The sequence below is a fragment of the Pelodiscus sinensis genome, chromosome 1, assembly GCF_049634645.1.
Source record: "Pelodiscus sinensis isolate JC-2024 chromosome 1, ASM4963464v1, whole genome shotgun sequence".
NCBI lineage: Eukaryota > Metazoa > Chordata > Testudines > Trionychidae > Pelodiscus > Pelodiscus sinensis.
Window position 1 is genome coordinate 85,469,270 of NC_134711.1, and position 25,286 is coordinate 85,494,555.

At 44.7% G+C, this 25,286-nt stretch overlaps 2 protein-coding genes across 7 annotated transcripts in view; both read left to right on the top strand.

Moving 5' to 3' along the window:
* CNOT4 (CCR4-NOT transcription complex subunit 4) overlaps window positions 1–9,034 on the top strand; it is a 159,024-nt gene extending 149,990 nt beyond the window's left edge. Inside the window, exon 12 of the mRNA XM_075934379.1 lies at window positions 8,899–9,034. Within this exon, the coding sequence (XP_075790494.1) occupies window positions 8,899–8,927 (29 nt within the window). The 3' untranslated portion in view covers window positions 8,928–9,034. The remainder of the gene's footprint in view (window positions 1–8,898) is intronic.
* Window positions 9,035–10,822: 1,788 nt separating this feature from the next.
* LOC102453261 (solute carrier family 23 member 1-like) overlaps window positions 10,823–25,286 on the top strand; it is a 49,213-nt gene continuing 34,749 nt past the window's right edge. For 4 of the 6 annotated variants that reach the window (XM_075934412.1, XM_075934402.1, XM_075934407.1 and 1 more), the window contains exons 1-5: window positions 10,823–10,960; window positions 13,834–13,986; window positions 16,074–16,231; window positions 22,898–23,066; window positions 24,214–24,395. In XM_075934412.1, coding sequence (XP_075790527.1) covers window positions 10,907–10,960; window positions 13,834–13,986; window positions 16,074–16,231; window positions 22,898–23,066; window positions 24,214–24,395 — 716 coding nt within the window. In that variant the 5' untranslated portion in view covers window positions 10,823–10,906. The remainder of the gene's footprint in view (window positions 10,961–13,833; window positions 13,987–16,073; window positions 16,232–22,897; window positions 23,067–24,213; window positions 24,396–25,286) is intronic. The other 2 variants (XM_075934397.1, XM_075934395.1) reach the window with 2 other exon arrangements.

The following is a 25,286-nucleotide window of genomic DNA, read 5'->3' on the forward strand; positions in this document are numbered from 1 at the left end:
AAAGACTACTGGGCTGTCTACACTGGCCCTTTTCCGGAAAAGTGTTCCGGAATAAGGACTTATGCTCGAGCGGGAGCAGAATATTTTTTCCGGGATAACAGCTGATTTTGTACAGTAGAGCATCGTTGCTTTTCCGGAAATTCAAGGGCCAGTGTAGACAGCTCGCAACTTATTCCAGAAAAGCGGTTGATTTTCCGGAATAAGTGGCCCAGTGTAGACACAGCCTGAGTGGCTCACAGAAGGACTCTCTCTCTCTATGGCTGGAAAGTGCCTGGAGCAGCATGGACATTACTGTGAAGGCTTAGTAATCATCAGAGTTAATGTAGGGCCCACGATGATGATCCATGATGCTGGACATTGTAAAAATACAGCTTCTGGCTCATGCCTTCAGTGTGTACACTTGCCAGGTGCACGTGCAACCCCTGCATGGTGTGATACTCTTCCACTCCACCTGGGACTTTGCTTCATTCCAAGCCTGCAACTCGACATGTGGCTGGACAGCAGGCATGGAGCGACTGCTGCTTGCTCCACCAGCTAGGACCGTTTCACTGTTACTTTGTCTTCGTCTCCTTCCCATGGTCCCACTGTTTTTCTCTGCCTGTTGTCTCTCATTATATGCTCCTACTGTAGGCAATTTGCCTGTTGTCTCTCACTATATGCTCCCTAGTGGTCATATGTGGGCTCACTGTTTCCTACTATGGAGCCTGACTGAGGCTGCTGGGCATGACTCCAATGTCAGTAGTAATGACCTAAAGTTCAGCTTGCTGGCCTTTCACCCATCTGGAGATCTGAGTTCAGGTGGCCCCAGGTCACACCTGAGAATGAGTCTGGGAAGCATCTCCATCTGTTGTCCCTACTCCACATCACAGATGCATGCCACAGTTCCACATGCCTGGTGAGCTCTGCTCAGGAATGACAGCAAGGCAGAAGAGGAAGAGCTGCAGGAAGGTGTGGCAGCCTGGGGAAACTTTTGTTCACCCCACACTTGTGCTCTTCTCTGTAGTAGCTAGTGCTACCAATCCCTGATTTCCATGAGTCACTTCACCTCACCCAATCCAGTCAGAATAGTCCAAGGGAACACTCAGCCCCCTGTTACTGATTATCCGGCATGAACGGGTGGCTCCGTGGGAAGGATTAAGGCTAGCTCCTCAGTTGGCACAAGTTGGCTGCAATTCAAAGGTCTCTTCTCTCCCCCATTTGAGCTCTTCTGACACTAAGTAGCGGGATCAGCAAGCACGTCACAAATCTGCCCTGCATTGCACAGGCAGGGATAAGCCTTATCACATGTGCCAAGAGTGAGTCAACCCATCTAAAGCCTGTAGACACAATGAGCCCTATTGACCTTGTGTTCAAAATGCCGATTAGAGAATGACATGGATTTTTCTTTCATTGAAGTCCTTACAAGCTATTTCTGGGCCCAAGAGAGAAAAAGGGTTCATTTATAAATCCCAGATTTAATATGGTGCAATGCAGTACTTTAAAGCTGGACCTCCTCCCACTTCCAGCTGCTGTCTCCTGACCCAATACTAACAGCCAGGCACAGCGCTGTGTAAAAGGTGGGAGTGGAGTATCCCAACAAAGAGGACCCAATCACAGTCCAAATGGAGAACAGGGTGGAGAGTGGGTAAAGACCCTTGCTTCTGGTCCCCCACCCCCATTGGGAGAAGCAGAAAGAAAGGGGTCTGTATAGAGAACAGGATCTGCTGGCTTAGCAGCAATCAGATACCAACCATTCTGACCCCCCATTTCATAACTGCAGGGTTTTAGTCATGATCATGTTCGCTCTGAGAAAGAAACCAAATGGTCTTGTGTAACCATAATAGAAAGCAAATCCCGTGGCACCTTAGGGTATGTCTACACTACCACCCTAGTTCGAACTAGGGTGGTAATGTAGGCAACCGGAGTTGCAAATGAAGCCCGGGATTTGAATTTCCTGGGCTTCATTTGCATCTTGCCGGGTGTTGCCATTTTTAAATGTCCGCTAGTGCGGACTCCGTGCTGCGCGGCTACACGCGGCACGGACTAGGTAGTTCGGACTAGGCTTCCTATTCCGAACTACCGTTACTCCTCGTGAAACTACCGTTACTCCGTTTCACGAGGAGTAATGGTAGTTCGGAATAGGAAGCCTACTCTGAACTACCTAGTCCGTGCTGTGTGTAGCCGCGCAGCACGGAGTCCGCACTAGCGGACACTTAAAAATGGCGGCGCCCGGCAAGATGCAAATGAAGCTCGGGAAATTCAAATCCTGGGCTTCATTTGCAACTCCGGTTGCCTACATTACCACCCTAGTTTGAACTAGGGTGGTAGTGTAGACATACCCTTAGAGACTAACAAAAATATATGGATAGTATCATGAGCTTTCGTGGGCAAAACCCAGTTCTTCAGATGAGATGAGCTTGAGGCCAAGGTTGGTGAATACCAAGAGAAGGAAAATTGCCTTTGTAGTGAGATAACTGCTCTAGGCACATCTCACTACAAAGGCAATTTTCCCTCTCTTGGTGCTCACACTTCCCCATCAGCTGCTGGGAGTGATCCATATAAACCCTGACTGAATTGGCCTCATTAACATTGATCCTACATTTCCTTCTTTTGATATATTTGTACATACGTATATCCCTGCAGTGCTTTTTTTGTGATGGTACGGCCTGGAACGGCGTACCGTCACCTATTTTCCCAGCACATAGAAAAGGAATGGCATTTCCCCTGTGCATACTGGCACCTGTTTTCCTGGGGTGGCTCGGCTCCTGATGGAAGCCTCCTCGGGACGTGCAGCTTATTTTCCCCCCTGGCTCCCAGCGTGGCGTTTTGGCTCTTAAAGGGGCCGTGACTGCATTTCATCCCCCAGCACATGGCTTTTTTTTTTTGCTTAACAAGTTTCCATATATATATATATATATATATATATATATATATATATATATATATATATATATATATATTGCTCAACAACTTTGCCCTGGAGTACCAGCACCTTTTTACTTACAAAAAGCACTGTATCCCTGCCTCTAATTTCCACTCCAATTCATCTGATGAAGTGGGTTTTACCCATGAAATCTTATGCCCTAATTAATCTGTTAGTCTTAAAGGGCACATTTCCACAATATTAAAGTATGCAACTTCAGCTACGTCAATTGAGTAGCTGAAGTGGAAATAATTTAATTCGGCTTTTGGCGCTGACTACACAACAGGAAGTCAAAGGAAGAACACGCTTCCTCCAACTTCCCTTACTCCTCATGAAATGAGGGTTACAGGAGTTGGAGTAAGAATTCCTCCAGCTTGACATTATTTTGAAATAATGACTTGCTCTGTAGATGCACACTGTTATTTCGGAATAATGTCTGTTATTCCAAAATAACACTGTGGCATAGACACACCCAAAGGTGCCATAGGACTCCCCATTGCTTTTGCAGATTCAGACTAACAATACAACTACCCCTCTGAGTCTTGTAATGGAAAGAGAGCACCTGTGACATGAGGCCTGGTGTAAGGTCTAAGGCCTGAACTAAAATCAGGCCCTGCTGATACAAAGCAAAGTTAACAAAAGTCAAGATCTGTTACAAAACATGCCTTACTTGAAAGTTCACAGAAATGGAAAGAAAACAACTCCTAAGAAGTGCGTGACACAGGACTTCACATAACCACATTCCAGATAGGTAGTACTTTGATAACATTCCTTGAAGATGATACAAGGACATAGTGGCTCTTCGTAAAGATAAGGCCAGGATGGAAAGAGATATTTTGATAGAACCAGTAGGTACAAGGTAAAGGGTGATGTGACTTTTGTTTGCTGTAAGGAAGGAGTGGCATGTGGAGACTGCTCAGTGAGCACAAACTGCAACCAATGGAGCAAAATTGTGGTAGTTATTCTAATAATTAGATTCACCAAGCCAGCAACAAAATAGCTTCTACAATACCTTACCTGTTACCCAAAAACCAAAACACAACTCCCTATAGCAACTCAGCCTTGGGCTCCCAGCCAGCCAGTCCATTATAATCAGGAATACTGAAAATCTTGTTCAACGCCTATAAAGTTCTACCAATCCCAAGTGTTTGGACACATTACCCAGCAGGTCAATGAATATTTTGGACCTTACCCAAATAAAATGTATTAAAAAAGAAGAGAGAGTATTGTGGATAAAAGATCACTATACATACAGATATGAATAAAGTTCTTGGGTCAGTTTCATAGTAGAGATGGTGAGCTGCTGGGTTGAAAAAAGTTCATCTGAAGAAGTAGATTGCGCCCATGAAAGCTCATGATACTATCTGTATATTTTTTGGTTAGTCTCTAAGGGTACGTCTACACTTGCTCTCTAGTTCGAACTAGGGATGCAAATGTAGATGACTGAAATTGCTAATGAAGCGGGGATTTAAATATCCTGCACTTCATTAGCATGATCTTGCCGGCGCATTACTCTGCCGAACAGCTGTTTCAAAAGTGAAAGTGCACACCGGGATGCATTAGTTCGAACCAAACCCCTTGGTTCGAACTAATGCATCCCGGCGCGCACTTTCATTTTCGAAGCAGCTGTTGAGTGGAGTAACGCACCGGCGAGATCATGCTAATGATGCAAAAGTGGGGATGGGAAGAGTCACCTGGAGCATAAGGTTGAGGCAGGAAGTATTGCATGAGCTTAAGGTGGGGGAGATTGATACTCCAGTCCCAGCATTCAGAATGTGTATGAGAACAGAGGGTGGATCCCCTCTGGGGGAGATTCTTCATTTTTCCTCAGATTCAGGTGAGTGTATTTGCAGGGCCGGCTCGAGCCATTCCTGTGCCCCAGGCAGCGGGTGCGCGACTCATGTGCGGCTCCGCCCCCAGGCACACGGCGCATGCGTGGCCCTGCCCCCGGTGCGCTGCACACCTTACAGCTGCAAGCGGGTACGAGGTGCCTGATGGCAGCTCTAAGGAGCGCCGCGCAGCCAGCTGCACAGCGCCCCTTACAACTGCCATCAGGCACCCCCCATAGGTTGATGCCCCGGGCAGCTGCCCGGCTAGCCCCCCCCTTAATCCAGCCCTGGGTATTTGGCACTGCCTGTAGCCCTTTCTCAAATGGCCCCTCCTTAGAAATGCTCCACCATGGTCTTCCAAATACACGATCAACAGTCTCTGCTCCACAGTAAGCAATCCAGTTTGGAGCCTGTGGTGAGACTGCAGTTACTGCTCCTCTCATGAGCCTAATGTCTGTTTAACACCCCACACTAATGTTCCTCCAGGTCATGCTCTCTCATAGATGTTGCTCCCCCTCTCTAGTAGCTGAAATTTCCTCCTGCAGCCAAAAATGCAGTTTACACTTGACGGACAAAGTCATACCTTTTCTGGGAAAGTAGGGCAACCTGCTTCCTTTTTGAGACAGATGGGGTAACCAGAGAGTTATCTCCATCTGCCCATCCCACATACAACAAATCAGAGGCCTCTTTAATCTGATAAAAGCTTTAATGCCCAACATCACCCATTCCCACATCAGTTTTTGACATAGAGTTACTAGGCTTGAGAAACTATAATTTGTTCTTGTGTGCCAGTGCAAAACAGTTCTTATGGTACCAAAAAGCACAATGTTGAAGGGAATCAAACACCTCTCTCCCACACCACAAAAACAAGAACTTCAAAAGGAGGAGTGACTGAGGTGTTCAGGTATGTAAACATCATTAATAAGGATAAAAAGCCACCCAGTTCTTTGCTGTCCGCCAGCCACCTGCGTTTGAATTTTAATGCTCTGGAAACCATGACTTGAAACAGGCCTGGGAATGGACAGGAGAGAGGCCCAGAGAGGAGACTTAAAGAACAGGCATGGGAGAATGAGGAGCAGCAGATGAGGTGAGATGCTAAGCACTGGATGAGAAGATCCAGAGCAACATCCGTAGCAACAATGTGTGAGATACTGATGATCAGACTAGCTGGTGGTGGTGGTGGTGCAAAGGAGGCTGGAGGTACACTGACAGATGTGTGCACACAAGTGGGGGACATCCCTGTTCTGGGATGGTGAAGAGGTGATCCTGAAACTCTGGAAGGAGGAAATACAATAGAAGATTTGTGGTCTGGAACCAGGGCCAGCATGATTACTTGCTGGGCCCAATTCAAATATATGCAGCAGAAATTCCACCTTCTGGAATGGTTTCCATAGCAGTGCAGGGATGGTTGGGAGGAACCCCAGCCCACCCTCTGCTCTGGGTTTCAGCCCAGGAACCCTAATCAGTAGCAGCAGATAGTAAATCTTCCACCACCAGAGCTTCAACTTTTCCCTGAGCTATTTCTCCATCTCTTCTCCTAATTCCTGGTACAGCAGTAAGTCCTTCCTGCTTCTCCACAGTGCACTTCTTCACTCCCAGCCCTTAGCTTCCCCCCACCTTTTCTGAAGGGAAGCCTTTTAAACCAGCTGCTGCTGGTCCTTAATGGGCTGCAGGTGTATGATTAGCCTATCTCTCTCACTTGCTTCAGGCTACTCTTAATTGGATTCAGGTGCCTGCCTGACTTAATTGCTCTACAGCAGGCCTGCCCTGCTCACTCAGGGAACAGGAAACTACGCAACTGTGTACCCAATGACTACCTTCTACCAAATTTTGTGTGTGGGTATATAAAAATATACACATACACACACACACACACACTGGGTGGTGCAAAAAAACCCAACCAAAACACAGATTCGTTATAAAACTTTAAAACCTCATTCCACCACATTAATGATATTAACACACTCAAAATTGTCAAAATGGCTATTAGCCCGCTGCATATGATGCATGCTCATATCTCTATAGTTTACACTGCAGCGCGTGCATTACGGACTTCATTATGGCACTTGGTTTAAAATGGACGTACTTGTTTCGTCCTCATTTGTATATGTCATAAGGAACATTTTACTTCTGCAAAACAAATGTATGTACATAGGTATTTTTTACATAATTTAATATAATATAATTTGAACTTTTAATCATTATTATTTTAGTATGTAATAAAATTAATTGTCTAAATCTCCAGTACCTGAGAATAGAGCCTGGTGGGGCAAATAATAAAGCGCAGAGCCATGGGCGGGGAACCAACTGCACGTACCTCAGGCTGGCCCTGACCGCTGATCAAGAGTGAGGTTAATTATAGGCTTGTGCTCAGGCTGCCTGCACAGTGCCCACTGAGTTGCATCTGGACCTAGCCAGTTATGTGAACCTCCTCTTTGAGTCCATGCAATCTCGCAATGTCAACTATGGCAGTTGCCTACATGAAAAATTAATAGGGCGGAAGATGTTGTGTATTTCATGTAATGGGTGTCATGCTAGTTGCCCTTGTGAGGAAAGTTCTAGATTGGGCCAAAGGAGGGCTGGGTTTGATTCCCTGCTATGCCTCATATTTTTGGCCAAGACACCTTTGTTCCCTCAGTCCCCCATCTGAACATGTGTGTTTTTTATGTAAATCTCTTCGGAGAGGAACTGTCTCTTACTACAGCATTGTGGTTTTAAAATTGGTAATAATGGTCAAACATTACAAAGGTTCTGAATCTTGACCATTTAACTGGATTTGCTTTGGCCAGGCCCCTTCCTTGTCATGTTTGCTTTCTGTGACAATTCTGTTTACTGAGAGCTATTTTCAAAGCTTCACAAATGGACGTTTTCAGAAATAAAAATTAAAATATCCATGACAAACTATGCACACTGCAAATGTGTGCGTGCTTATCCGGTCAAGGTACATAGCATGTGGTTTACTGACAAATCACAAGTGATCAATGCCTCTTTGTTTGGAAATACTTCTGAACAAGCAATAGTTTAAAAATAAATAAAATAATAAATTATGTACTAACTCGAAGTATGTCTGGGTGAATTCGGATTGCAGAAGTTCTGTAAGTAAAAAAAACAGGGCTACATTTTTGGGCACTTTTTTGTTGTGAATTATTTACTCAGGTCTATTGCTTAGCTAAGGGAACATTTTCCATGAAACTATTCCTATTTTTTGTTGCATATTTTCCAACTAGCTCTACTTCCAAGTCAGATTACTTTTATTTCTCATCTCTGACTGCCCTATAATTCATTTTTTTTCACAACTGGGGAGCATGTATCTCATAAGGAGCACCAGCCTCTGCTGTCACATCTGCTATATTTTTGTGAATGTATCACTTAAAAAAACCCCAGTTGTTCCCGATACTAACTCAGTTGACTTTACTGTCAGTTTATAGTCAGTCACTTGGTTCCACGGGATCAGCACAATACTCTTGTGTTGCTTGGTTTCCCATGATGAGGTGTGAGGTTTACGTGTACAGTTTTTGAACTGGTTTAATTGAATTGGAACCATTATGAATATATTTCTGTTCATCTCAAATGTTGTGTGAGGACTCGTTTCTTTAAATACGTCGTGGATTTGTGCCTTGCCAGTGTGCCCTTAGAGAACCATAAATGTCTGTATTGATAACTTCACTTTCACTCCAAAGTGCATAACAAAGTTTACACATTCCTCACTCTCCGCTGAAGGACATGGTGGCAAAGTCTTTTCTGTCTTGGCTCCTACACAACACGGAAGCGTGCTCAGAACCGTTTTGGAGCATGCAGTGAAGACAACTGCTGTATCCATTCTGAATTGTGGGGGACATTTACTTCAACAATATGGAATTATCCGGGGTGCAATTTGACCAGGATATCATTTGGGGTCTTTAATGAGGAGGAGTGATCAGGAACAGCTCCATTTTAAATCTGCTCTGACTGAAATTGTAACTAATGGTAAAAGTTTAAAAATGTCTTCTCCCGCTCCCGTTCCTGTAATTTGCGTAATAATCGTATATGGAGAGTTAAGTGTTGTTCTATTATCAAAGAAAATATTAGCAAGGTTATATTAGCAAAGGGATTAAAAAAGAACTTTGGCAGATCAGAGTTCAAATGTCAGTTGGAGAAGTTATTGTGACAAGACTTTGATTTCTTCAGTTCAGATAGCCAACTGTCTGCTGGAGTGATGCCAAGAAGACCAAAGATTTTTGACAAGGGCCTTCTCATAATAATGTTAAGGAGACTCAATACTTGCTGGAGGAGTAAAGTCTTGTGTTGGACTGAAAAAAATACAGAGAGGTAAGAAACATTGAATCACAGCAAAGGGTTGCTTCTTTGAATGGAAAGAGATTAATATTAGGGAGTCAACACAGAAGAATAATGAGGGCACCTTCTGAGGGCGTGAGAACATATGAAAGAGCACATAGGGAGGGGTGAATGCATTTTAGAAAAGGAAAATATGAATCAGAGTCTCATAACTTACCAATGATACAACCTCACGGGTATTATTTTATTAAGCACTATTATTGTGCCTGATGTTGCATGAAAAAAGAAGTAGGCAACATATTTCAGAGCACTGGATAGATAGGAGATGATCCATTCTCAAAACCAGTGTCATTTCCATGGCCTCCCCGCCCCCACACCTCCATATGTGTACTCCTCTCTTAGGATGGCTTAGCATTGCTTGGCTTCACAGAGGATGTGTTTTTGAGGGATTTGAATGATGGTGGCACCTCTCAGGATCTTGGACTTGGTGCACAAGGAAATGGAGCTGACCTGGGGTGTCAGGTCCAGTTTTGGTGGTCTCAGACGATAGATGCTCTAACTGCAAACTGAAAAGTTTTAGAAAATGGCAGCACATATGGTTAGAGGTATGAGGAGAGTCTTGTTTGATAAGAGTGAAAAGACGAAAACCGACCCTTTCACAAGTGTCCCCTGAGGTCAGGTGCCTCAAGGTGCAGAGGCCGGGGTTTTCAAAGGTTCTGAGAAGCCAGAGCTCTGTCTGAAGTCAGTAGAGAGTGTGGTTACTCAGCAGCTTTGGAATTCAGACCAAAGGTGTCTCAGGTGGGCACCCAAAATCAATGGCTAACGTTGAAAATGTTGCTCTAGGATTATTTAACCTAGGTAGGAAACAAGTTAGAGGAGACATGATTGAAAATGTATGATTATGAAGGGTTTAGAGTCAACGTCAGATAAAACCTCATTTTTAAACACAATTTCATAATATAAAAGCAAAGAGACATTCCAAACCAGTGATCAGTATATTTAGGTGGAGTTCTGCTTCTTACAGAGGACAGTCAATCTATGTAGTTACAGCCTTTAAAAATCTGTATTTAACTCACTGGCTTCCTAAGGGGCTGAGAGAATTTATGAACAAACATATGTATCAGCTTCACTTATAAAGAAGAAGATAAAAAATCTCATCCTTCAAGGCATCCACTATGTCAGTGGTCAGGCGTCCACATCCATGTAAAAAGATACACTATTGATCAAGGGCATTATGAGTTTTTTTCATCTTCCTCTGATGTCTCAGGTTTTGGTTGTGGTCTCAGATTCGGTAGAGCTATGTTCTACATTCTCTTCATGTTGCAAGAAGACTCACATACAGCATGACTGAGCTGTTGCTGAGCTGAAAAATACAATAATGCGTTCCACCTTGTTCATCGTGCAGAATAAGAGAAGCCGGTTGCAAACTATATTTATTAAAAAGCAATAAAAGCTTTTTTAGATTACCCAACCACGGGAGAAGATGCAAATCTAAGATGAATTAACAATTGTGCCAACAAGGAAATGTTTTGCCTGACTCTGATCCTTTACCTAACAAGGAACAATTTTCTGTCATCATTTACTGATGCAATATGTTCAGGGAAGAGTAGTCTCTCCGCATGGGCCAAGCACTTAATTTCTAATCAACAGGAGATAGTGAATGATTTATACAGGGCAAATAAAAGAAAATTAATGATTTATACAGGGCAAGTAAAAGAAAATTACTGTATGTCTTATATGAATAGTTGGGACTGAGTCTGAGCTCCTAGAATTCAGTTTCCTCTGCTACTGAATGGTTGTTTGTTTGGGATTTTATTTATTGGAGCATGAAGAGATTTTCGAAGATTCCCTTCCTCTATTCTTTCCTTTTAAAGTGAGACACTGAAGAAACTTGGAAGCAATGACACACTCAGCAGTCAAAGGGGTCAATGGGCTGGAGAACCCCAGTTTCATGGTGAGTTTATTGTTTTAAGAAAAGTATAGCTTGCATCAGAGGTGAAAGTAAGTGGGTGCTCTCTGGTACACAGCTCCGGTAAGAGCTGGCTGAGCAGAAGCAAAAGCCAGCAGGGAGCTATTGAAAGAGGTGGCAGGGACCTGGGTTGCAATAGGACAGTACCCGTAAGAAATTTTAAGTTACTTGCACTGCTGTACAATTTATATGAGTTCTGAGCAGGAAAGCTAAGAGAAACAAGAGAGGAAAGGGGAAAGAGAAGCTGCAGCAGCATCAGAGAGAAGGGGTTTGTTTGAAAGAGTGAATGAAAGGAAGAGGGAAGCGAAAAAGAGGCAGAGTGAAGGGTCTTTCCAGAGTACTTTGTAAAGATGAGGCTGACATGACCAGGTGTCTTCTGCAGTAAATCCTACTTCTTGTACAACAGCACTTTGCAGGCTGTTTTGCGTCTCCTGAGTCCCTTTCTTGTATTCTATAAATAAGAGAGAAAAGAGGAGAGGAGCTGAACTGACCCTGATTTTACTATAGTTTACTTAGCTGTTTTGGAAGGGATTAAACCTGCCGCTTGTTGCTGTGTCCCTGGGTTGGGGGCTTTATGGGATGACAAGGGCAGGGAAAATGAAAAATGTCAAAGGATTTGTTTTTTCTTTATTTTTTAAATGAGTCTATTTTAAGAAGGGTAATTTCGTGGAGAAGTCAATAGAGAGAATTTGAGGTGAACTAAGACAGTGCCCTGTGGATTTCCAGTACAGTAGCAAATTCACGAGCAAATTATATGTGGTGGTCCTAGCAAGTGTGTAACTGTGCTGGAAATCCACAGAAGGAAGGATAGGGGAACGATGGTCTTGTGGATAAAGCACAGGACTGGGCAGATGGGACTAAGGAGATGGGGAGTTTTGTTCTTTCCTTCAGGATACAAGTAACTTTCATTACAATCAAGAAGAGTTGCTCAGACCCTGTGGGAGGACTGAGAATTAGTCTGTGCTCTGCTCTGCCACAGATTGGTTTGTTCAACCATGGGCAACTCAGTTACTGCTCTGTGCCTCAGTTTCTCCATCTGTTAAGTAGGAAAAATAAAACTTCACCCCCTCCCAGGCAGGCACTTTGAGATCCTCGGGAGGAGGATTGGTTTGCTCAACCGAGCTGAACAGTGTTAAACCATGGGCAGCTCAGTTACTGCTCTGTGCCTCAGGCTATGTCTACACAGCAGGGGATTTTTTTTTTGGAAAAAGATATGCAATTTGAGTACCTTTTTCAGAAGAGGCTTTTCCAACATTTGGCCCATCTACACAGGGCCAAATGTGGGAAAAACCTCCTCTTTCAGAAGATCCCTTATTCTTCATAAAACGAGGAATATAGGGATGCCGAAAGAACGTTCCCACTTTTTCAGAAACTGTTCTGAAAAAGTGGATGCATTCCCTGGACGTGGCAGAGTTTTTCCGAGATACCTGGTATCCTGGAAAAACTCTGCATTCTAGACATAGTCTCAGTTTCCCCATCTGTTAAATAGGGAAAAGAAAACTTTGCTCCCTCTTACATAAGGTGCTTTGAAATCCTCATGTGGAAGGTGCTGTAGAAATGCAAAGGGTTATTTTCATTATTAAAATGCTCCCAGCCCCAGCTCAATTTAAGCTTTTAACTTTCCTAAAGTTTGATTCCTCCCTTACTCGGATCATCTGAGTTCTTTCTGTTTCAAGCAGTTCTGTTTTTATTCTATCAAGAAGATTTGTGTTCAGAATAATGATGGTGGCTCAGAGTGTATGCTGAGAACCAGGCAATCGCAGGGGTCGACCTGACAGTTGGAACTCCCAGGATAGAGGCTAGTATTGCAATGATACATGCACTGTACTAGTTACTTTGCTATGACTAGGGCTCTACCAAATTCATGGTCCATTTTGGTCCCATTTCACAGTCATAGGATTTAAAAATTTGTAAAATTTCATGATTTCAGCTATTTAAATCTGAAATCTCATGATGTTGTAACTAGGGTCTTGACCCAAAAAGGAGTTATGGGTGGGTTGCAAGGTTATTGGAAGAGGGCTTGCAGTACTGATACCCATACTTCTGCGCTGCTGCTAGAAGTGGTGCTGCCTTCAGAGCGGGGCAGCTGGAGAGCAGCAGCTGCTGGCTGGGAGCCCAGCTGTGAAGAAAATGTCTCTAGCAGCAGCAACAAAGAGGTAAGAATGGCGTAGTATGGCATTGCTGCCCTTTCCTCTGCACTGCTTCCTGCAGAGCAGGGCCCTCAGTCAGTAGCTGTTGTTCTCCAACCACCCAGTTTGAAGGCAGCAGTGCAGAAGTAAGGGTGGCATGGCATGGTATTGCCACCCTTATTTCTGCATTGCTGCTGGTGGATTGCTGCCTTCAGAACTGGGTGCCCAGCCAACAGCGTGTCTCTCTGGCCACCCAGCTCTGTGGGCAGCACAGAAGTAAGGGTGGCAATACCATGACCTGCCCTTAAATAACCTTGTAAGCCCTCAAGACCCCCCAGTTTGAGAAATGCTGCTCTCCCTGATGAAAATCTGCACAGTGTAGGGTAAAAGCACATAGTGCAGCCTGGGAAGAAGGGGAAGGACAAAAAGAAGAAAAGGGGGGTAACTCAGAGGACTGCATCTCCCAAAATGAGGAAGGTTTCATTGGATCCTCTCTCTTTCTCTCACACACACACACTCACGGTTTTCACATTGTTTTTAAATGCACCTCTTCTCCACCACCCCCACCAGCCCTGTCGAGTTAGTGTGAATTAAATTACTCTCCTTCCTACACATTGACAAGAACCTGAGAGATGTGCACAGATCCCACTGAAGTCAATGAGAGTTGCAGGTGATGAACCTCTCTGAATGAGGCTCTGCTTGAGGAATGTTCTGTCCTGGTCCCTACAGGTTGAAGATGGAGACCCATACAGAGCCTTGTCTGAACTCGATGCTAAGGGCCCAGAAGAGAAGAAGAAAGACCAGGGCAAGAGCTACAGCACACTGGTGTACTCAGTCACTGACATTCCACCATGGTACCTCTGCATCCTGCTAGGGATTCAGGTGAGACTAGCAAGACCATGGTGGAAGCGAATGGGTGGAGGTTCATTCGGATGTTCATAGCCCCACTTAAGAAATGAAATGTGAATTGGGCAATAGCTCATGTTTAATGGCCATGCCTGAAATCTTCTGATTGGCTGTTGGTGAGGTCAATTCATCCCTGTTAAGGCAGACACCAGACCCACCGACAGAGGGGAGTAAAAGGGGCAATTGTCCAGAGGTCTAGATGATTTACAAGGCCCTGGGGGGACCCTGGCTGCCACCTACAGTGTACTAGGGCTAAGGCAGGCTTCCTATCCACCATCCACACCACTCACAGAAGTGGCTGCCCATGCGGGCTGTCTCGTGCACTGCCCCCACCCAGAGCACCAATTCCACAGCTCCCATTGGTCAGGAACTGTGACCAATGAGAGCTGCAGGAGTGGAGTCTGTGGACAGCAGTGCACGGAAACCCCCTGACTTCCACATACAGGAGCTGCTGCCAGAAGGGTGTGCTGCTTGTTTTCAAGAGCCGCTCAAGGTGAGCTCTGCTCCCCTCAACCTCTCCTGCACTCGAGCCTTCTGCCCCACCCCTGAGCCCACACCCTGCACCCAAACTCCCACCCAGAGCCAGCCCTACCCAGTTGTCAGGCGGGCTGCATCTGCATGAGTGCAACTTGTACGTGCATGGGGGCCCACTGCCTGTTCTGCCCTGGGGCCCAGAATTGCTGTTGGTGGGCCTGGCAGACATAGTCCCAGTTGCAGTGAGTTCATGCTCTATGTACAAATAGTAATAGACAGCCCATTGAATAACACCTGTGTTACAGAGTGATGGAAAATATCTCAAGGTTCCAGGGTCTCTCTGACTACACGTCAATAAAAGCAAAGCAGAAATAGCATGGAAAAGAGACTGTACAGCCCATCAGTTTATATGACTGTGTGAGAAAAATAAACCTAATGTGGTTGACACAGTGCAAGCTACTAGAGTACAGTATCTACATGGTAATATGCTTACCAATGATTAAGCTAAAGTAGTGATGACTTTGGCCGCTGATAGATAGTTTGTAGTTTGTTAATTTCTCAATGTGATCTTATCAGTTTAGTTTATACTCAGACTTAGGGCTCTATAAAAACAAGGTTGTATGGGACCAAGGATCACTGGAAATATTTCCATTTTTTTAAAATTAAAAAGATTCTAATGAAAGCAACAGTTAGTTTGGGAGAATGTAAACATTTCCTGAAGTGTTAGCATCCCAAACGTTGCAGCACCATTCTAGTGCATAGGAAGCAGACAGTGATGTTGACAAGGAACAAAAGCTATGTTCACTAGTCTATTTTTTTTGTCCAACCTGGGTGAACTGCACAATCAGAATTAATAGTGAAAAGAAAATAGGATTCTAAAGATTTGTTTAGTGTTGATGACTGATTGAAGATCTTACACACATCTGTATGCTGGGTTTATTTAAAAACAGGTCCCTGATTATTCTTTGCATCTTATGTAGCTATTTATACTTATGCAGAGTATAAAACCAGGGGGAATGAGCGGATCATTCTAATTTGATAGATGTTTTGCACCCATTTTGCTGATTTCCCCAATATGGATTTCTGGCATAAGGAAGCATGAGAAATGTCCTTAGGGATATTGTAAGTTGGGAAGATTGAGGGTTCCTTAGAGCGATGTGGAGTGTCTTGAAAAGTAAATTTGACATAAACCCAACCTGGTACTTCCCTCCAGTAACCTGTCCTCCTTTCCTGTAGAGAGCCCCCCAAATAACTTTCTCCCAACCCTGGAAATGTGCTAGTTCCCATTGGACAGCCCCTTGGGAAGTAGGTACTGTTGTTTCTACAGAATGCCAAGTGGTGGTATGGTGTACAAAATAAGTAAGGTTGGGACAGGTTGTTAAAGCTCTGACAGGCCCGTGAGAACAATGCACACCAGAAAATAAAACTTGTAAGAGAAAATTAAGATTGTTACGGGTTAGTGTTATTAGCATCATTTTGGCCCTGAGCTACAAATGGCTTTTCACGGACCCACAATGGTAGAATTGTTATACTGGACAGGCCAGGTACTGAGCCCTTTTTCACACCTCTCTTTTCTCTGTGGTTCTTAGCACTACCTCACAGCTCTGGGCGGGCTTGTAGCCATCCCTCTGATCCTCTCCAAAGAGCTTTGCCTGCAGCACGACCCCCTGACCCAGGGTCACCTGATCAGCACCATCTTCTTTGTCTCGGGAATTTGTACACTCCTTCAAGTCTTTTTTGGAGTCAGGTAGGCAAAATGCTTGCAATATAACCTATCCAAAAGCGGTAAAAGTGACGTGGAGACTGTAATTACAAGAGGGCAGTTGCAGTCAGGGGTGGCCCGTCCATATAGGTGAACTAGGCGGTCGTCTCGGGCGCCAAGTTAAATGGGGCGCCAAATGGTGGCACAATATCATTGAGGGGTTTGGAGGTGGGGGTGCCGATTGCATGGTTCACCTAGGGTGCCAGTTGCTGGCAGCTAGTCTAGGGCCGCCCCTAGTTGCAGTTAGTTAATTGTGACGTATATTAATGAACAAGAGTGATTTGCTAGTCATGGCTTTTAGGGTGCCTTCCTGAGCATGTAGAACTGTAAGGACATACTTTTGCCACAGACCAAAGGGGCAACAATTCATAAAATGGTGTCTCGAGTGGCAGGTGGAAAGATAAACCCTGCTACTATGCTTTCTGCTCTGAGTTGTGGAATGATACCTGGGAATATTTACTTTCATTCAGGAGCAGCTCTAGGATTAAATCATTAAGAGAAAAACATTCTATGCACCCAGGAAAGAAAGAAAAAAAAAAGAACTGCCTGTGATTATGTGATACACCTGCAAAAAGCTTTGTCAGAAGACCAGGGGCAGTGGAGTAGAGCAGAGGGATGGTATGATATGCCCTTTGCCAAATCCAAGCGTCTTGCTCCATCTAAAAGCCCCGACAGCTTCCTCTTAAGCTAATGCTGGGCAGGTTGGAAGGGGAGGATGGAAATCATGCCACAATTACAGCAGCTGGCCAAGGGGATGAATGAGGCCTGAAGAAGTGGGAGGGGGAGAATTTTCACTCAAATTACCGTTGTGGGCCAAACTGTAAACTGACATAAGTCAGTGTAGTTTCACTGACTAGGAAGTGCACCAGTTTCCACCAGCTGAGGAACTGTCCTTCTGTCTGGCTTATCAGCAATTGACATTGCTGCACACATTTAGGTGCTGGTGTAGACAAGATAAAACCATTGTCAACATTGCCTCAAGAAGACTTGCCCCAACTAGTTGCTAAAATGGCGCTGGGTGCTGTGTTATCCCATCTATTTTCAGTGCTGGGTTAGCAGCACTCATTGTTAGCAGTAAATTTTCCTAGGGTAGACACGGTCAATGGGCTGGTTAATGGCCACCACTTGTGTGACTACTTCAGTGTCACAGCTTGGAAAATATCCCTTCAGAGGAACTTTGAGGAGCAGCAGGAGTTTCACCAAAGGAAAGGGTTAGTGCAGCCTTAGGTATGTTTTCACTGCGGGGTTATCTCAAGTGACTAGCACCCAAATCTGAGCCTCGTTTGGGTCTGCGCAGCCACACCATAAATCTAAATCCAAGTTACAGTGACCCACATTCTCAACAGGAGGTAGGCACCCAAATCCTATGGGAGTTCCCAGTGAATTGTGGCAGAACTTGTCTGTGGTGTTGGGCAAACATGGAGATTCTGGAGAATTGTGGGAAGGAGCTGAAAGATTAGCTGCAGTTGGGTAATTTAGCCTGCATCCTCACTGCAAAATGGGCAGGCAACTCACCCAGCTGAAAACCTTGTTTGTATTTTAGCCGATAGCCACAGAAAGGGTGGTTAGCCCGGGCCAAAAGTGCCACTAAACTCGGATGAGAGGGTTTTGTGTGTCGGTGGCAAAGGGTAGAGGCACACTGAACCTTGAAGGGCAGTGAGTCTGAGCAGTTTCTGGGGCATAAGAAGACAGGGACAGTGCATCACCCCGTCTCACAGGGGAGTATGGGAAAACACCAGGTATCAGGAAATGACAATGTTTGTCTTACACTGTAGCATAAAAAAAAAAGCAGTCATGTAGCACTTTAAAGACTAACAAGATGGTTTATTAGATGATGAACTGTCATGGGGCAGACCCACTTCTTCAGATCATATTCTGAAAAGCATTGAAGCATCAAAGTGAAACTCCAAGAGGCACAGAGATCCCCTTTGTTCAGTTTCAGGCAAGGCTCCCTGATCTACTTAAGCAGATTTGTTTAGCTGCTTTTCAACAGCACAAAGGCCCTTTTGATTCCAAGAGAAATCTGTTAATCGGTCTTCATGTACCAAGTGGCCACTTCCTAGTTTGTTTAATCTGAAAGATAAACACTTTGGTGGAAGTTTTGATGTGCTCCCAGCATTGTTGTAGTGGCTGCCGGTGCAGCTGAAGGGCAAAGATATCAGGAGCTGATAGGAGAGGGGAGAATGAGAGCTCAGTGCTCCTTAGCTGTGGCTCTTCTTTTGCCAGGAAGGAGTCGGAGATCAGCCACAGGTCCCCATCCCCATCAGAAAATGTTGTCATAGAAAAGGGGGGAGGGACAGCTCAGTGGTTTGAGTATGGGCCTGCTAAACCCAGGATTGTGAGTTCAATCCTTGTGGAGGCCATTTGGGGCAAAAATTCATCAGGGATGGTGCTTAATCCTGCTGTGAAGGCAGGGGACTGGGACTCAATAACCTTTCAAGGTCCCTTCCAGTTCTAAGAGGTAGGCAATCTCTATTATATTTTTTGTGTGGCTTTTAAGGGGAAGAGAAAATCACCCAGAGTTCACATGAGTGTGGCTAAGTCTACACTGCCACTTTTACAGCCCTGTAACTTTCTGGCTCGAGCTGCTGCAGCTGTGCTTTGAACTTTTAAGTGTAGACAAAGCCTGAGAAAAAATGTATTTAGCTGTGGTATAATCCCTTGTGCTTTAGGGCATATAGTGATCACAACAAGGCACAGGTTTGGAAGACAACATGCCTTGTGGGTGAGCTGGTTCTTCCATTACTGCCTACTACAGAGTTTTCTGCTGCTTCATCAGACATATCAAGCACTGGTCCTTGTCAGAGATAGGGTACCAGACTAGCTGGAGATACCTGGCTAGTAGTGGCTGTCTGCAAAAACAGCCCCTCTGTTAGCGAGTGTCCGGGAACCGATCCTGCTGGAGACTGTTCAGTGGGTTCTGGTTACTCACGGAGGCAGGTGGGTTATTATTATCCCTCCTGGATATAAAGGTGGTAGAATCACCTGTGTGGGGCAACCCTCTTCCCTGGAGATGTTGCCATTCATTTACCCAGAAGTTAGCTGGTGGAGTGTTAGTGGCTCCGATCTGGTGGTGGTGGTGGTGCTCAAAAGTTTTTAGACAGCCTGACAGGGAGGGTGCAGAGTCGGGGATGCCAGTCATCCTTGCTGGCAGGGGCTGCGTGGGACACAGAAGGCCGTGTGGCGCCTGAGATGGCAGAGACCCTATAGAAGTGATTCTCAACCTGATAACCATTGTGGGCTGCATACGCAGCTCTCTGTGTTATATGGCCCACATAAATACAGGCACTGCCTGTATGGCCCTCAAGATGCCTCATAAGCCTCAGCTGTGCACTGACTGCGCCACAAGCAGCCCCTGTGTTGAGAACCAGTGCCCTGTAGCAATGGCTTCAGCCCAGGTTCAAAGGATGAACTGTGGGACAGACCAAGGAACAGTCAGGAAGAAAACGAAAGGGCCTTGCAGGAGCTGGAAAGGGTGCTTCCCTTCTTGTGGCGTGGGTGCTTGCGGAGAGCATGGTGTGCACTTTCAGGTCTTTGATGGACTGTAACTTGTGGGGAGATGTGGATTTACCAGGACAATCACCCAGACTCCACAGGGAGGCCCACAGCTCAGCCTTCATTTGTTCTCTGCATGTAAAGAACATACCAAATCAATATACCCACACCTTGACCCTTCCAGAAGCCTGACAATGAAGAAACACATGGTCTCATCAAAGGTGTCAGGCTTTGATCTTAGGAGGTTCATAGTACCACAGGATTCCCAGTCCTATTCTTCTCCAATAATTCCTCAGATGGGTTTCCATGAGATCAGGTTGAATGGATGGGCTAAGGAGGCTGTAGAGAAAACACTCATCCTTCCCCTTCAGTTTCCCAGCTGGATCCACTGCTGTTAGCTCTCTTCCAACTAGCAAAATTGGAGTTTGCTCACAAATAAATGATCTGTCACCTTTGTACAAGATATATAAAATTACTCATGGAAGAGACAAGATCAAAGGCAGAGACCCTGCCTATCCCTGTTATATCTAGCCTAGCTTGGATGCTCTATAATTAATGAAAAACAAGTTGTAACAATTCTTCTCTGTAAACTTCAGACAATTGTCTTGCAAGCGACATGGCAAGAACTCAGTGAATTATCATGTATAGCCTCAGCAGTAGTTTGTTCTCAGCCCTCTTAAACTAGGGCTAGCTATGAAAATAGCTTTAATACCATGCAATCACCCACACCAAGGAGCAACAAATCTAGTATTTATTCCACAGAGCTGTCATTGGGCCTTCTTTAAACAAATACCAAACCACTCCCTGGAAAACCCTCTGAGGTCTGAAATCAATTCAGTACGGTAACAATAAATGACTGCTTGGATGGCTTACTTTAAACAAAAGCCAGCTGGTGATTTTCTGCTAGCGATGTTTGGAAAAAAAACCCTCAATAAACCTAATTGCACGGTGTGCAAGTAACCACAGAGGCAGAAATACATAATTTATATGAGAAGGAGGCAGTTCTATATATTTATATAGCATGTTTAATCTCAAAACGATTTCTGGGCTATTGGTATGCTTATAACATCCCTCATAGAGGCTGAGATTTTCAAAGAAGACTAGAGGAATGACACATGATTTCTACTGAAATTAACTAGAGCCAGTTGCCAAAGGGTCTTCCCCTCCCGCTTCAGGGTACAAATAATTTCCATTGACTTTTGTGTGATCATATGCAAATACCACAATACTGTTCCACTTCTAGCTACTGATAAGCTTTGTGGTCCAGACATATACAGAGAAGGAGAATGGTCCAGTTTCCAGTCTAGGACTCCGAGATCCAAGATGACCTGTTTGTTTTTTTCTGTGTCTCCGTTCCCCTTGCAACGATAGCACTTCCCTACCTCGTGGGGGTGTTGTGAAGATGAATACAGTAGTGGGGGCCACATGAGAACCTTAAAGGGACAGTAGTATGGGAGTTACAGAGAAGAAGATTTGCAGGGCTGAAGAATTAATTAGATGCTAGGTGGCAGTGAAGACTTTGTAGTGAGTTCTTGGGTGAAGCAGTGGTATCTTCCACTAGGAAACCCAATATTGCCAGCTCCACACACTCAACAATCATGTCAGTCCTGCCAAAATCATAAGGTTTTTTTTTTAATAAAAGTACGAAATTAAGGTTCATTTACTTACCCTCTGGCTTTCAGAGCCTTTATGGTTCACTTGCTGCACATTTCCATGATCTTCTCTGCAACTCGGAGGGTCAGAAACTTAATGAAAGCTGTATTTCAGGCAGTCTTTTGATCCGAGAGAGGGGGCTTTTAAGAACAAACCTAGCTATTACAAGAATTGCAATACAATGGTGGAAGTTGCAACACTGGAAACCTTTTCAAAGAATTGTGGACTTGGGGAAGTCTACACTTTGAAGATGTGGCGAACACCGTTCAGAGGGGATGACTCCATTGGGGCAATTGTCCCAGCATTCCTTCAGTTTGGTGGCAGAATTTTAACCAGGAAGCTTTAGCCTACCCCCTTGGGTTTATCACTGCTTCACTGTGAGTTACTTCTACCATGTTTGGGGAGAATCGGGCCTCTTATTTAATTTTCTGACTTTGTCTCTTTCCCCTCTCTTTTGCTGTTCCCTCTCTCTCACTTAGGCTTTGTCTACACGGCAGGGTTTTTGCGCAAGAAGCTTTTCGCAGAAGAGATCTTCCGCAAAATCTTCTTGTGCAAAAACGCGTTCAGACCTCAAAAGTGCATCGCAAAAGCGATGTGCTTTTGTGCAAGAGAGCGTCCACACTGCACGGCCATCAGAGCACCCGTGCTTTTTCGGATAGGCTCTTCTTGCGCAAGAAACCCCTGTGGAGCATCTACACATGCCTTTTTGTGCAAGAGCTGTAGCCCAAAAAGGAGTTATTCCTTGTGGGGAATAACTCTACCAGCAAAAGCTCTCTGTCCTGTCGATTTACTGTATTTTTTGTGTGTGCAAAAATGTGCTTGAGGTGTGGACGCTCCACTGTTTTTTGTGCAAAAATGGCTGGTTTTGCGCAAAAACCTTGTAGTGTAGACATAGACTTAGCCACAAACTTCTGACTTTTACTCTTCCTTTGCATTGGTTTCTTCCTTCTTCTCTTGTTCTTTTACAATCTTGTAGCACAAAGCCCTGACCCAAAAGACACATGCTTTAAGATGACTGTTTTACCTCACTGCCACAAATAGGGATGAGGGACTCCAAGTTTGAATGCAGAAGTAGCATTTCCCAATGAGTGGGGCACTACAATGGTGTCAAAATACATACCTGCTCTTGGGTATTGTTGGTGCCTGGGTTCACAGAATCATCAGTGTGTGGAAAAGGAACTTACTAGAGGCAAACATGAGAAATCCCAAATCCCTCTTTTGAAATGAAATGTTAGTATAACTGTGTGGCTTAAAGACACTTTTTTGTTGTTATGTCTCTGCTGAGGCCTCCAGGTTTCCACTGACACTCTACATGCTGAGGTGCTACTGATCCACTCTGTTCACCCGAGTCAATTGCTCTGAAATAGCCTTTGTGTAGCTCACTGCAGAATGTCAATACTACTAACCACAATCTTCCTCCTGCCCTATCCTGACATGGGGCTGGGAGTGGGGGACTCCCAGAGTTCAACTAACTTAACATTCTACTCTCTGGCTTGTTTCCAGGTTGCCCATTCTCCAAGGAGGGACTTTTGCATTCTTGACTCCTTCCCTTGCCATGCTCTCCCTCCCTAACTGGAAATGCCCTGCGTGGACACAGAATGCCAGTCAGGTGAATGCCACTTCTCCGGAGTTCATTGAGGTCTGGCAGTCAAGGATACGAGAGGTAAATCTGGTGAGCTCCTGCTAGAAGAGTAGCTATAAACACATGAGGAGTGTTATACGCATTGGCCGTGACACATTAGAGAGGGAACATCAGGAACGAGGAGAGAGCTCTGTTTTCTGGCAAGTATGAGGCTTCATTCTAATGTGCAATGCTGCAGACTTCCATGGTTTATAGACTTTGTCCATAAATGTATCCTGAAGGCTGAGGAAATGCCGTAATAGTATTTTATTTCCTGGGAAAACATATTCCATGTCACAACTCTTTCTGTGGTAACAGGTGACCATCCCAGAGCCATCAATGCTTGGGACCTCCCCCCAGTGGAGTTCCAAGATAGCTGTGCTCCTCCCCTGATGTGGCTTTGTTGCACACCATCCCTCCGTAAAAGGGGTTCTTCAGCATAGAAAAGACTATACAGCCTAGAACTGAATTATGCTTTCTGTGTAATCTCACTTATTTCCCTTTTTTTAAAGAACACTAATCTGTACTCAAAGTCTTTAATAAAGGATGGGGTGATGCCAGGTTGACTTGATTATGTTTAGAGCTCTTGGTCTTCTCACAGTCCAGGTCTCCTTGGGCAGCTGGCAATTAGGGACATAGAAGGTAACCAACGAGGAATTATATAGGAAGATACAGCCAAAAGAGAACCTACTGCAGAAGGTTATACAATGGAAGTTACAGCTATTCAGGCATATCTGCAGAATTAATGATGAGCGAAAAGTTAAGACCCTGGTATTTGGCACAATGGATGGTCCAAATAGGAGAGGCAGACCCCCCAGAGAATGGGTAGATGATATAGTAGATTGGTGCGGAACTAGTCTACAAAAACGAAGCCACTCCACACTTTGGACAGGGAAAGACGGAATGAAATAGTGAGGGAGGCATTGGACAGCAACGGGCGTTGAGCCCATGGTTGTGGGTGATGATGAATCATCGGAGGTAAGCCAGGGTGGCAAGTTAATGGGCCTTCATTCCTGTGGGAGCATTGCCATCATATAAAGCTGAAGCCACCTCACATTGAAATCAATGGGAAGACTCCCCCTGACTTCAGTGGGAGTTGAATCAGGCCTGTAAAGTGTTTTTGATCCCATCCAATTAAAACGGACTGATTCAGAATGAAACCCTTTAAGTCTCTGCTCTCTTTCCCTCTATTTGTCAGCTGCAGGGAGCCATCATGGTTGCTTCTTGTTTCCAAATCTTTGTTGGATTCTCTGGCCTGATTGGACTTATGATGCGATTCATCGGTCCTTTGACTATTGCTCCCACCATAACCTTGGTTGCACTTCCTCTCTTCAACTCTGCAGGAGATGAGGCTGGCTCACACTGGGGCATATCAGCCATGTAAGTAACACTTTACCATCGCAACTTTGGCCCTGGGCAGATTAATGGGATAAATACTCAAAATCTCGTAACTTAGATCAAGTATTACAAGTTGGTGGGGAAAATGACCTCTGGATTCTAAATGCCCTGTTAGTTCAGTGCGGACAGGGTTCTGTGTGTTGCACAAGACCCAAATGGTAACACAAATCCCACCCCAACTGAAGTCTCTGGCTGCTGTGCTATAGAATGCCAAATGCTTTGAAAAATCAGATCCAAGGTATCTCAAATTGGGAGCCCAGACTTAGTAATTTTTTTTTAATTTGATCTCTCTGGGCCTTATTTCTCTGGCCATTCAATGGGGATAACAATTCTTCATCCCACCTGGAGTGTGGTGAAAATAAACCCATTTGTATCTGTGAAACACTTAGGTATTATAGCGATGAGCACCACGGAAATGTCTTTCTGCATTCGGGCTTGAATAACGTTCAGAAAAGAAAGACTAGAGTTACACTTTTGACCAATGAGAAGATGGCAAAAAATTGAAGAGCTGCTGGTTAAATGAACTTCATCCTATACAATGAATGAGGCAAGGTCATGTGGGGAAAAATATTATATGATCATAAGAGCATGCATACCAAGTTAGATCAATGGTCCATCTAGCCCAATATATTGTCTTACCACAGTTACTGGTGTCAGAGGCTTCAGAGGGAATGAACAGAACAGGGCAATTATAGAGTGAGCCTACATCCACTCCCAGCTTTTGTTAGTCAGAGGTTTAATGAGAGCAGACATTGAGGTTGCATCCATCTTAGCTAATAGCCATGGTTGGACCTGTCCTCCAGGAACTTATCTAATTCTTTTTTTAACCCAGCTGTACTTTTGGCCTTCACAACATCCCTGGCAACGAGTTCC